At 38.7% G+C, this 14,667-nt stretch overlaps 1 protein-coding gene across 1 annotated transcript in view; it reads left to right on the top strand.

The window, feature by feature from the left end:
* Positions 1-14,667, top strand: part of ATP10A (ATPase phospholipid transporting 10A (putative)) — a 262,912-nt gene that overhangs the window by 246,535 nt on the left and 1,710 nt on the right. Inside the window, exons 17-19 of the mRNA XM_072614584.1 lie at positions 3,585-3,785; positions 13,959-14,039; positions 14,221-14,325. Of these exons, the coding sequence (XP_072470685.1) occupies positions 3,585-3,785; positions 13,959-14,039; positions 14,221-14,325 (387 nt within the window). The remainder of the gene's footprint in view (positions 1-3,584; positions 3,786-13,958; positions 14,040-14,220; positions 14,326-14,667) is intronic.

The raw sequence follows: 14,667 nt of genomic DNA on the forward strand, positions 1-14,667 counted from the left end.
ACCAGCCCTCACCCCTCACTTCAGAAAGAGGTGACGTGACCTATTCAAAGTCACACAGTGAGGAATTAGCTCTAACTGGGATTCAAGGTCAGGTCCCTCAGCCTCTAAAGCCAGTCAACTTTCCAGTACGCTATTTTTTCATATTAGATGCTTCAGAATAAACTTTCTTTCCTTTGCTTTTCTCTATGTTTTCCCACATTTCCTCAAGTCTATGAGTACAATGGCTATTCAGAACCAAACAGTGCATGTCTAATTTGAAATTTTTGGTCCTAAAAATTATTTTAGAGGAGTTTCTGTTCCCTTAGAACACATATTCAGTCTGGGTTGCCTCCCTTGGTATTATCTCTCCTTGTGTCACTTAGCAGTGCCCGCTCCTTCATTCATTTATTCAGTAATTCAGCAAATTCTTATTGCACACTTACTATGTACTGCTTGGATGTAAACTTATCTTGAAACCTCTCAGAAAGAGAAAAATTAGATAGTATCGGAACTCTTGACTAGGATTCTGAAAACCAGGTTTTTCTAACTCTGACTCTGCTATGTTACCCTTAGCTCTCTTTCCTCAGTTTCCTCATCTGTATCATGCCAGAGTTTGTGAGGGGTGGGGGAACCTATGGCCTTGAAGCTGCAGGTTCCCCAAACCTGGAGATGATTTTTAAGGTCCCTTCCAGATCTAACATTCTAGAATGCTCAGTTAAAATGCCAGTAACTTAATGTAGGATAAAGCGTAGAACATCTAACTTACAAACAAAGGCTTAAATGTGCCACTAGGAGAGGAGTCAACCTCCTCCCTTCCAAGACAAATGCTGTATTCAGAGGGGATGACAGGAAAGGGGAAAGAACTGACTGTATTTTTTTCTGTATGTTTTAGTGGCTTTTGTTAACAAGTGCTTAATTGACTTAAGGAGTTCAAGGGTAACTGCTTTACCTCCTAGAATGAGGAATTCATTAGCTTCAGAAATAGGCTGACTTCTCTTTCCAGAAAGGAGCACAAGAGAAAAGTTTCCATAGCAACAAAGGTATGAGAAGGAGGCTTTTTGGTACTAGAGAAAATTCTCAATTATCCAAGTCCCTGCTTTACCCCTTTCTCTCCTCAATAAATGGTTCATTAATGTATTGGGAGAGAGGGGAAGGAATGGAGAGGAAGGGATGAGAAGAAGAAAAAAAATTGAAATCAAGATCCATTCATTTTGCAACCTCTTAGCAGTATGGGCTAAGGCAATGTTCTGGGACTAGGAAATTTAAGCTATTGGTTAAAATGAGTTTTGAAGATGGATGGATGTTTTACTGTAATACTTCACTGGACTAGTCATCTCAACAATTTGGGAACCCTCCAGTTGTGCAGATGGAAACTCATACACAGTTTTTCATACTGTGAAATTCTTGCCTATGTCCTCTCATAAATCCTCCATGGAAGATGTATCAAATCACTGGAGCCCATCCACTGGGATGTTTTTTATTCATTTGTTTTTAAGCATTTTGTGGATATTGGTGGGCTATGCCCCATTCATATCCAAGCAGCTAAGTGGCACAATGGTGAGATGGCCGAATTCCTGCCTCAGACTTATTGGCTATGTGGCCCTGGGCAAGTCATTTAATTTCTATCTACCTCAATTTCCTCATTTTTAAAATAGAGATAATAATAACACATATCTCACAGGATTGTTGGCAGGATACCAAAAGTGTTATGCAAACCTTAAAGTGGTAAATAAATGCTAGCAATTATGATTAGTAGTATCCCTTAGTCTCACCGTACATCCTTTTGTTCAGCATGCAGTTTTTGAATGGTGTCTGATCACATATATTCTTGATTATAATAACTTACATTTATATAGTAACATACAATTTTTCAAAACATTCATGACCCTTCTCTGATTTGATACTTAATGCCACCTTGTTGGGAGAGACAAAGCAGGTCTTATTATCTTCATTTTGGTGATGAGGAAACTGGAATCCATAAGTTAAGTGATTTGCCCAAGGGTACATGGCTAGTGAATGGAGAAAAGAAAAGGAGAAAGTTTTGTCTTCTGACAAAATACACACGTTGCACACGTTGCTGCCTCTCTAATCAGGTTTCCCTGCTGAAAGTTCCTCTTTCTCAACCCTGCCCCGGGTAGAGATAATTAAGTCAGTGATGTGTAATCTCATCACCAGTTTCCTTTGAATGACCCTCTCTAAATTATAGGGGGTATATGTAATATTTGCATTGCAAATTTACCAGTATTCCTTTTAATAACCCCTGAAATCCAATGTATACATATAATTTTTTTTTTAGCAAAATGATGTTTTCTTTTCCCCTCTTATTTACTCCATTTACACACACACACACACACACACACACACACACACACACACACACACACCCTAATCACTAAAAAAAATTAAATCAATATGAAGAAAGATAGAGTCTTGGCAGTGATGTATTCCATGGCAATAAACTATATTTCTACAGTGCTTTAAGAGTTTTACAAAATGTTTTCCTTATGACCCTGTGAGAGAGGCACTGCAAGGATTATTTTACAAATGATCAAACTGAGGTTTGTAGACATGGTCACTTGTCAAGGCTCACACAAGTGAGCGAGTGAGTGTCAGAACTAGGATTTGAACTGAGCTGTCTTGACTCTAAGACTATACCTCTTTTCATTACAGTTATAAAAAATACAATACTTTTGCTTAAAGAGTCAAAGGAAATATATAAGTTAAGAAGGAAAATAAAGGATCAAGAATATGGTCAACTTAAAGTTGAAATAAATGACTTTGGTCAATTGATTAGAATAAGCTATTTCTTTACCTGTAAAATGGGAATAGAAATACTTTTCCCTTCCGACCTCACAGGCTCTAATGAAATTATATAAAAACACTTTGAAACGATAACATTTGTATATGTTTTAGCTACTCATACTCCCTCCATTCAAGTTCTCCTTGATGTCTCTCCCTGGCATGGAGGGGAACCCAAATTCTAGAAGGTTAGTCCAGTTAAGGACAATTTCTAGAAAGGCCACCTAAACTCACAAGGCTTCAAGTTCCAACTGGAGAAGAAACACTTATGTCTCTTGTCTAAAGATCACCTTGCTTAGTTCAGAGAGAGTCACCACCATGTTGACTTCAGGGTACAATTTCTTTTTTTGCTAAGAAACTCTTGAAGACAGTCTTCAAAGTTATAGTGAAGTAGAAATCTAGGGCAATGGAAGGAGTAGCCAGTGAAATGACATATCCTTGAAATACTGAAGTATTAATAAAAAATTATTAGATTGTTATAATTATAAACATATGGAATACCTTTCTTCCAATGTCCTTCTTATCTAATGGAATACCATTAGCATCAGTGTCTTTTATTCTTGTTCAGTCACAAAGGCCTCCACCTCTCCTAATGGCTTATATTTTCCCATGGCTATGCATTTTAGAACGTTATGCTCTCTCATTTGCCTATGGATGGTGAGTGAATCTTTTGTCTGTGGGGCTTTACCCTTTACTTTTATCTCTGGGAAGACTTTGAATATGTTTGATGAAAAGCATTATTAATAACTGAAATAAAAGTTGACCTTTTTGTTAACCAAAAACATGCCCATCTCTTTTGCCTGCAGATGTTTGTGGCTCTTCTCTTTTGGTACCAGTTTTATTGTGGATTCTCTGGGTCTTCCATGATCGATCAGTGGTTTTTGATCTTCTTTAATTTATTATTCTCGTCACTTCCTCAACTAATTACTGGAGTGCTTGATAAAGATGTTCCAGCTGAAATACTGGTTACCGTCCCTCAGCTCTACAAAAGTGGACAGAACATGGAGGTAAATCCTAGCTCCTTCTGCACCCCCTATGTCCTCTCTGACCCTTGATTTGAGAAAGGGCTGATCCTTATAGAAATACTCTCTTCCCTAGGAAAGACCACTTTGTACCACACATGACATCAGTCAGTCAACAAGCAATTATTTAGCACTTATTCTATCCTAGGTGTTACATTAAGGCAAAGATAGGCAAGCATATGGTTTCTTCCCTCCAGGAGCTCCCATTCTAACGGGGGATACCACATGAAAATGACTGTGTATAAGAGGCATCTGAATGGGGGGAGCAAAGGGGAAAGGAATTGTTTGTTTAATCTTGTGGTGTATTAAAATAGTCATGGAAGTTAGCACTGGGCCTCATGCCCAAAATATAACAGAAACCAGAATTGAAAGTCTTATGATAGCTAGACAGTGAGTCTAAAAGAAGTTTAGTACACAGTCACACTTCATTAATTCAGATACCACCACAAACTTCAAATCCACAGTTATTCTTAACAAATCACTCTCGCCTATCACTAAAGCATATGTCTTAAGGGTTTCTCCTGGGGAGCACACCTTATTGGTTTGGTTTGAGTCCTATCATTCAGGCTTTTCATGAATGAAGCGTCCTTTTTGCAATAGACTTGACAATACTTCTCTCTTTATAGTCCCATTTTAAGCAATTTTCATGGGAAGCTTTGTCTAACAGGGTGTCTCAGAGTGTATTTACTGTAGACAGACAGATGCTTGTGCCTAGTAATATGGAGCCTGGAGGAGGATGTGGGAATAACTATAAGAAGACCGGCATGGGTCTGGTGAATATAAATGTGGCCAATATAGACTTGGCAGACCAAAAAATGATTTTGAGGACTTACAGATTTTTTTAAAACTATCTGCAAGTCTATCTAGATGCAGATTTCCTTAAAGAAGCTGGACGTTGATTTCGTTTCATTCTTCAGAGAAGTGGCTATGTTGCATTTATCGTCAGGACACATCCCCGTCTCCTGTTGAAAGTCCAAGAATCATTGTTAGTGCCTTCAGCTTACTTTACCTTTGAACCTTTATCTTCCAGACCTATTAATTTCCATGTATGAATACCTGTATGCATCTGTCTATCTAGTGTGTTTCTTTACTCTTGAATTAACAGTGCACTTCTTCTTTTGACATTTTTCTTTTCTCACTGGACTCAGATCCAGGCTTTACAAGATCAGATTGTGAACTTTTCAAATTCATTTGGACTTTTGAATGCCTATATCTACAAACAAATTGAATGAGCTTTAGAATGCTCAGTAATTGCTAAGATTTCACCAAAAACTCAAACACCCACTACCCTACTTTGTACACTCCCATATTTTGTTGTTTGTCCTTTGTTTTCAAAGACGATGACCAATTACACTGCAGTGTTGGAGTGAGAGTATGGTGTTGGGCAGTGGCAGAAGGCATGACCAGAGATCACTCTGTTAGAACATTGAGTGGAAGTGGCTCTGGATTTGAGCAGCTCATTTTCCTTTGTGCTCCCATAAACAGTTTGTTCACTCTCTGGCAGACTGACAATGAATTTCTTCTCTAAGCAATGCTTTTGTAATCATGCATTATGCAAAGAAAGGTGATAAACCTTTTTCAGGGGCGATAGAAGTGCTACCACAAACACCCCATGCTTTAATAACAATATTTCCTTACTACTCTTCTGCAGGCAGCTTTGAATTATGAAATAGCATGATGTCAGATTCAGATTTGTAAGTGACCCAAAGACATCAGGCTAGTTATCTCAGCATTATCTTTACCTTCTCACTGTCTGAAAAGAAACACCCAGAAAATGCATGGTGGGTATAAGTAGGCTGCAGAAGACCATATACTATAAGATACGTGCAAAGTGGCATAAAAAATATTGTAATTATATAACCAGATAATGAGGTGGCTCAATCACATACCAAGAATGAGAGATGGCAGATGGACAGAGTCTATGCTACCTTTGGTACCCTTGAGATACTCATTAATGAAGAGAAAGCCTTTACTATATTCAGTGAATCCCCTACAGAGTATTTATGGAAAGACAGGAATAAGAGCCATCAATCAGTCAACAAGGATTTATTATGCATCTACTTACTGTATGCCAGGAACTGTGCCAGGCACACAAAGAAACAATCTCCACTCCCTCAGGTAGCTTCCATTCCAACAAAGGAGACAAGGACACATAAAAGTACATGGAGAATAAGTATAAATAAATAGAAAGTAATTATTCAGGAATATGGGGTATAACAGTTGGGAGATCCAGAAAGGCTTTGTGGTAGAGAGTAGTGTTGGAGCTGTTGTCTTGTAGAAAGAGGACTCTGGGGCAGCGGTGAATAGGGAGTGCATGACAGGTGAGAGCAGCTAGTGCAAAGATGGAGGCAGGAAATGGTGTGCTGCATATGAGGACAAGAAAGGGCAATCTTTGTTGAATTATTACAGTAGTTATCAGTTAAATCAATAAACAATTAGGTTCGGACCAAAAGTATAAATAAAAGGACAGTATACAAGGCTATCGGTGTGGCTGGAAAGATAAGTGAGGGCTAGGTTTTAAAGAGCTTTTAAAAGTTAACAATCAGTTTATATTTCATCCTAAAGGCAATGGGAAGCCATTGGTCTTCCCTAAGTGGGGAAGTTATGTCAAGGAAAAGCACTTTGGCAGGAGTGTGGAGGAAGGGCTGGAGTGAAGTAGTAAAGAGAATGTTAAAATAATCTCAGTGAGAGGACCTAAACGAGGGGTGGGGAACCTGCAGCCTCAAGCTCACGTGCCCTCAAGTGACACCCTTTGACTAAATCCAAACTTCACAGAACTGTTAGGTGAATGATGCTGTAGGGGCAGAAATCGCAAGCAACTAATTGGGTATGTGGAATGTGTGTGTTTGTCCTTTCTTGCCAAAGAAAACCATGCCATCAGAGAAATAATGACATGACTTGCACTTGACTTTGTTTTGAGTGAAAGAGAGCTGTGCAAGTTACCAGCCTCACTTCTTCCTCCAGAGTCATCTGAATCCAGTGACCAGATATTCATCAGGACGACTGGAGATGACCCAGGATGAGGCAATTGGGGTTAAGTGACTTGCCCAAGGTCACATAGCTAGTGAGTGTCAAGTATCTGAGGTGAGATTTGAACTCAGGTCCTCCTGACTCCTGCACTGGTGCTCTATCCACTGCACCACCTAGCTGCCCATGTGGAATGATGGACAGTGAGGAGGTAAAGATAATGTTGAGATTACTAGCCTGGGAGATTGAAAAAAATGGTAGTACCTTTGACAAAAAAACAGAAACATTTGGAAGAAGGATGGATCTGTGGAAAAGTTCTGCTTTGGACATGGTAAGCTTGAGATACCTATACCTATGAGACATCAAGATAGAAAAATCTGCACTGGTAGAAGGAATAACTGAGCCATTGTGATCAGGGACCCATCCAAGGCCGAGAAGACTTGAATAAAGCATTCTTGTCCTAGGAGTGTGTTGCCTTTCACACCCTTCTCCTTGGAATTCAGCAGGCTTTTAGAAATAATCATAATACAAAGAGCATGCATATTGATTCAGTGAAACACATTATTCCTTTTTCAGACTTTATCTTCCCATGCTAATATATCCCAGTGTGCATATGCGCAAAGGGAAAATAGTTTTGCTGCATAACTGTGTTTTAAAGTTAATATACAAATGCTTTCTCTATATGTATATGGATATATGTTTGTGTAAACCTATACAGGCATACATATATATACTCATGTATGTGTATATCCATATACATGTGTATGTGTATACAAGTTTAAATACACACACTCATACATGTTCTTACACATAATTGATGAGGAGGATAAATGACAGAACCCTTCCTTTCGTTATTCCATGCTGAGGACGCAGACCCTCTGGTCAGACATCAGCGATGGATGCTGATTGAGTACTCAATAGATTCATGACTCTGAGAGATATTTCCATCAGTCTGCAATGCAACATCATTGTCCTTACAGATAGGCTCTCAAATTCACATTTGAGAATAACCAGCTTCAGAAACTGGTCTCTCCATCTAGGATGAGAGGCTGTGAATAGATTGATGGCTGCACCCAATCTCAAATACTGTGGCCTTGCCAGTAGCATAGCTAATTCTTCTTTTGTTGAATTTGAATGGAAGCCAAGAAAAATCATTGACTGATAGCTAGGAAAAGTTTGGTTAGAAAACTCACTTCTCACTGGAAATTAATGCTAGGGATTAATATGGGATAAGTACCTACAGCCTTACAAATCCACCTAAGAATTGCTGAACTGCAGTAAAGCAGTGGGCCAAACTAGGAGTTATAAAACATTTCCCTTTGTGCCAAATTTCACTAGAGATGTGGTCATATGAATCTGTCTTAGGAGCTGTGAGGGGTCTCAGGCCAGCACTTTAATATGATTCTATAAAACTTCAGTTATTGTCTTGAATCTTCCCTATTTCCACCATGACCATGAATAAAAAAAATAGCACCATCTTACTCTGGTTATACCTACATACACATATAACTAAGAGATCATTCCATGTACCAGCCATAGCTGATGGCTACCAGATTCTCTTATACATTGTCCTTTTATTTATATTTTTGGTTTATTGATTAAAATGACAGCTAGAGGATTAATTCAACAAGGATTTACTTATTAAAGGACTGCCCTAGGTCCTAGGGATATCAAGAGGAAAATTACAGTCCCTATTTTTAGGAAGCTTGGATGAGGAGGATGAGACACATACACAAATAATGCAACATAGGCTAAGATAAAGTATACAGCAGAGATTAAATAGAGGAACAGGAGAGAGTCAATGAGGGAAAGATCTCTTTTAACTGTGAAAATCAGGGAAGGATTCATGGAAGAACTGGCCTCCAGGGAAGAAAATAATTTCAACAGCCAGAGATACCAGGAAAGTCCATTTCAAGCATGGCAGTCAGGTGGTAAAAATTTACAGAAATGGAAATGGTTGGGACAAAATGGGAGAAAAGTGAGCAATCCAGGGTGGTTATACCTTTGGGTAAAAAAAAGAAGAGTATTAAGAAATAAGGTTGAAAAAGTTGGCTAGAGCCAGATTGTGGAGGACCTTGAAAACCAGTCTAAAGAATATTTATTTTATCCATTGTACAAAAGAGAGGCATAAAATCTTAGGAGGAGGGAAGTGACATGACAAGACTCATGCACTACAGAATGGTAGAGCCTCAGATCTGGAAGAAAGCTGGGAAGTTAGCTAGTGCAACAAAGATTCACCCCTTACAACCTGTTTGGCAAGTGGCCATCCAATTTTTCCTTCAAGACGTCCACTGAGGGGGGATCCACTACCCAATTCTGCTTTTGTAGAGTTCTAATTGTTAGGAAGTTTTTCCTGGTTTCTGGGCTATTGTGACTCCAATTTATCTCCTAGTCCTGACCTCTGGAACCAGGCAGAGGAAATTTCATCCCTTTAAATGGTGGCCTTTAAATGCCTGAACACAACTTTAATGTTCCATTCCAAGTCTCCTGTCTCAAACCTAAAACATCCCCAGTTATTTCACATGTCTTCCTATGGCCTGACCTTCATTCTTCACTCTTTCATTTACCTTCCTCCAAACCATTTTCAGCTTTTTAATGTCCTTCCTAAAATATGGCACTGAAACTTTACATGATACTTCACATATGTTCTTAAGAAGCAACAAGGAAGAAGACTAGTTGGATGGACAGAAAGGAGAGTGATATGATAGTAAGAATACGAGATAACTTGTTTTTCAGTTATTCAGCTTTGTTTGACCCTCTGTGACCTGATGGACCATAGCAGACCAAGTCCTTCTGTCCTCCACTATCTCCCAAATTCTATACAAGCTCATATTCATTGTTTCCATGACACTGTCTATCTATCTCATCCTCTGTTATCCTCTTTTCCTTTTATCTTCAATCTTTCTCAACATCAGGGTCTTTTCCAATAAGTCCCATCTTCTTGTTATGCGACCAAAGTATTTAAGCCTCAGTTTCAGTATTTGACCTTCCAGTGAATAGTTTGTATTAATTTCTTCAAGTATTGACTGATTTGACCTTCTTGCTGTCCAAGGAACTCTCAACAGTCTTCTCCAGGACCACAATTCAAAAGCACAGATTCTGTGGTGCTCATCTTTCCTTAGAATACAACTCACAGCCAGACATTACGGCTGGAAAAATGGTAGCTTTGACTATACATTCCTTTTTCTGGTAAGGTGATGTATGCTTTTTAGTAAACCATCCAGATTTGCCATAGCTTTCCTTCCAAAGAGCAGTCATCTTTTAATTTCATGGGTGCAGTTGCCATCTGCAGTGATCTTTGAACCCCAAAATATAAAATTTGATATGGCTTCCATTTTTCTTTCTCTATTTTCCACAAGTGATGGGACCAGTTGCCAAAATCTGTTTATGTTAAGCTTTAAGCCATATTTTAAACTCTTCTCTTTTACCCTCATCAAAAGGCTTCTTAGTTTTTCTTCACTTTCTGCCATCAAAGTAGTATCATTTGTATATTTGAGATTGTTGATATTTCTCCTACCAACCTTAATTCTGGCTTTTTATTCATCCACCCTGGCATTTCACATGATGTCCTCTGCATATAGGTTAAACAAATAAAGTGATAAAATACAACCTTGTCTTACTCCTTTTCCACTCTTAAACCAATCAGTTGTTCCATGTTCAGTTCTAACTGTTGATTCTTTGCCCACGTACAGATTCCTCAGGAGACAAGATAATCTAGTACTCCCATCTCTTTGAGGACTTGCCACATTTTGTCGTGATCCATAAATTCACAGGATTTAGTGTAGCAAATGAAGGCTGAAGTAGATGTTTATTTTCTGGAATTCCCTTGCTTTTTCTATTATCCAGCAAATGTTGGCAATTTGGTCTCTGGTTCCTTTGCCTCTTTGAAAACCAGCCTGCTCTTCCGGTAATTCTCAGTTCTCATATTGCTGAAGCCTACCTTACAAAATCTTAAGCATAACCTTGCTGGTATGTGAAATGAACACAATTGTTTGGGAGTTGGAATATTCTTTGGCATTGCCCTTCTTTTGAATGGAGACATAAACTGATTCTTTTCCAATCCAGTGGTCACTGAGTTTTCCAAATTTGCTGCCATATTGAATGTAGCACTTTAACATCATCTTTCAGGGTTTTAAATAGCTCAGTTGGAATTCCATCAGGTCCACCAGCCTTACTGTTAGCAATGCTTTCTGAGGCCCACTTGACTTCATTCTCTAGGCTATCTGACTCTAGATCGGTAACCACACCATCATGGCTATTGGTTATATTAAAATCTTTCTTGTATAGTTCTTCTGTATATTCTTGCCATCTCTTCTTATTATTTTCTACTTCTGTTAAGTCCCTACCATTTTTGTCTTTTATCATGTCCATTTTTGCATGAAACATTCCCTTGATATCTCTAATTTCCTCCCAAGTCCTAGACACCATCTCTTTTAGTGCAGTGGAAAATTGCCTAAGTTTTCTTCTTATCATACTGTTAACTCCTATTGAACTTGTATCCCACTAAAATCTCCCTGATCTTTTGCAAATGAACTCCTTGTCTACTACATTTATTTCTCCCATCTTGTACTTATGAAAGGTTTTGGGGGAGGGAGGTTTGGGAGAGGAAGGTTCCACCCAAGTGTAAGACTTTACACTCATCCCTCTTAAATATTATGCATTTTGATTTGATTCAACAAATCAGCTGACAAGCAATTAATAACCACATACAAAATTAGTGTGGGTAGCTAGGTGGCACAATGGATAGAAGACCAGGCCTGGAGTCAGGAAGAGTCATTTTCCTGAGTTCAAATCTGACCTCAGAAACTTAATAGCTGTGTGACCCTGGACAAGTCACTTCAACTTGTCTACCTCAGTCTCCTCATCTGTAAAATGAACTGAAGAAGACAATGGCAAACCACTCCAGTATTTCTGCCAAGAAAACCCCAGATGGGGTCATGGAGAGTCAGACCCAACTGAAAACAACAAAAATTTATTTAAGATAAAAACAAAGCAGTAGGGGACATGGGGAGAAGACACTAACATCTGGAAGGAAATCAAGAAAGACCTCAAGTAGGAGGTGCTTCTTGAGCTGAGTTTTGGAGAAAACTAGGATTTCTAAGAAATGGAGGGTAGGAGGAAGTACAAGTCAGGTACGGAGGCCAGACTGTGCAAAAACACAGATATAGGAGATAAAATGTTGTGTTGAAGGAATAGCAAGAAAACCGTTTGGATGGTCTGAAGAATTCAGGAAGGAGGATAGTCTATAAGGCCTGATCTTGTGGTTTTTCCTTTGTTCTTGAAGAGGACTGATGACATCAGGACAGTGATGTTTTGACTGGCAAGTAGATTGGATTTAAAGTGAAGCAGGGCTGTGAGATAGTCATCAGCCTCACTCTCTCCTCCAGGGTCAATGGAGTCCAAGGCAAGATATAAATCAAGATGACTGGAGATGGCCCCAGTGCAGTGGGAAACACTGGCCTTTTTAAGCTAAGGTCTTTCCATGGTCTCATTTTGTCTGAGGCAACACCTAGATAAGTTGGAGCTAATTTGTAAAGGGCTTTCAGTGAAAAACAGGGAAGTTTGTTGATGCTAATAGGGAACCACTAGACTTTACTGAGCAAAGGAGTAACATGATAAGACTTTTGCTTTAATACTATGTCTATTTCAGCTTTGTGGAGAATGGATTGAAGAAGAGACTTAAGACTAGGAGAATAATTAGAAAGCTATTTCAAAAGTCTAGGCAAGAGGTAGTGAGGATATAAACTAGAACAATGCCTGAACAAGTGAAGAAAAGGGAATGATGAAAGCAATATTATGGAGGCTGGACCATCAAGACTTGGCAGCTGAATAGATCTGTGGGGTGGTTTTTAATTTATATAATTAAAAAATGATCATGCCCTCTGCATAAAATGCATACATACATACACATAGCTCCTGGAGGTTGGAGGAAGGGGTACATTTCTCTCCAATAGTTAATTGGCCTTTTTTGAAACCTAATTGGCCTACAATGTATTAACTATTCTTTCCATCTTTCTTTCATCTACAAATGTTATAGACATGCCATCTATGCCTTTTCGATTCATTGATAAAAAGATTAAATAGTCCATACTCGGATGACAGGGATATTTGACAGTAGATTTCCAAACTGCAATTTGGACCTTATCATTCAATCCATTCAGAATCAGAATCTATGGTAATTATACTAATGGCTGGCATGCAGCTCTCCATCTTTCTTACAAGAATATCAGAAATGATCAAATGCTTTGCTAACTAAGGGCCATCTCAGCAATATCTACAGGAGAGGGAAGTAAGATTATGTTGACATTACCCATTTTCTTGACAGAACCACGCTTAATCTATGATCATGGCTTCTTTTTCTAGATGTACTACTAACCATCCTTTAAAATAATACACTAAAAACATTTCCCCCAAAATAAAAATCAAGTCCATTGACCTGTATTTGACAGGACTCATTTTCTTCCCTTTTTGGAAGATCAGTTCAACAGTTGGCCTTCTCTGGTCCTACAGTACTTTCCCCATTTGCTGTAATCTTTCAAAGATCATCACTTGTGGCTCTGCAACTCCATCTGCCAGGTTTTTTTTCAGTACCAGAAGATGTGGTTCATCTGGTCCTAGTTACTTGAACTGATTGGGGGCAGATGTTCTGTTACAGCTTTCCTACTTATTCTGGGTATCAGTTCCCTGTTTCCCAATTTCAACCTGTCCTTTCTAGTCCAAAGATGGTCCTTGGGAGAGAAAACAGAAACTAAGGGTTAAAAAATAACACCATCTCTCCCTCTCTCTCTCCCTCTCTCTCTCCCTGTCTCTCCATCATTCCTTATCATTGCCCCATTTACCCAAGTTGCAGTCTAATCTCTACTTGTACCTTCTCTTTTCCCCCAAAATAAGTAATAACTAACATTTACAAAGCACTTTAAAGTTTCCAACACACTTTACATTTGTTATGCCAAAGACATCCTTTTTTAACCAGTTTTCTCCCTAACCTCAGCTTATTCTGAGTTTTATTACTCATAACGCTATTCTTATACATCACATCATGTCTTTTTTATTCATCCTGTCACCTATCCCTTCTTTCTATCTTCTTTATGTGGCCTTTTAAGACATAAATTGGTTAGTAAGAGGAATTAAGTCTCTCAAGACAATACCCAACTTTTCTCACACTCTTCCTACTGTTTTTTTTCTTCGCAGGAATACCAGCCTCATATGTTTTGGATGAACATGATTGATGCAGCCTATCAAAGCCTGGTTTGCTTTTTCATCCCTTACTTTGTAAGTTGGCCTTTTTCTTTTTTAAATTTAATTTTTTAAAATTCTGAACTTAAACACTCCCCCTGCCTTCCGAACACAGAAGGATTTTGCCACTTTCCTTAAGTTGACCTTTTCCCTGCAACTTATGTTAATTGGCTTTACCCAAGGCCCCTTGAGCACTCAGAAAGCTATTGTTTTGCAGGCCTATCGTGACTCTGATGTCGATATATTTTACTGGGGAACCATCATCACAACCATAGCTCTCTTCACCATCATATTGCATTTGGGCATTGAAACCAAAACCTGGGTAAGAGCCACAAGACTCTGATGTTTTTGTTTTGTTTTGTTTTGCCTTGTTTTGATGAACAAGTATTTGTTTTCCCAGATTTAATACTACTGCTATTTAGAAATACTGTATAGGTGAACGCAATGTGAACATATCAACCAATCTTCATTTTCCAGAAATAAGGGGAAAAATGAAGCTTTAGTGACTCTGGACATCACCTGCAGCACTACTTTTGTGCCCACTCTACACACACATTTCTTTAGGCTTCAATTCCTATTTTTATCTATCATCATACCCAACCTTCCTCCCTCTTCTTCCTTCTCCCCTTCCTCTGCCTCAGTTCCACACAGACACCAGGATATT

This window comes from Notamacropus eugenii, chromosome 5, assembly GCF_028372415.1.
Source record: "Notamacropus eugenii isolate mMacEug1 chromosome 5, mMacEug1.pri_v2, whole genome shotgun sequence".
Lineage (NCBI taxonomy): Eukaryota > Metazoa > Chordata > Mammalia > Diprotodontia > Macropodidae > Notamacropus > Notamacropus eugenii.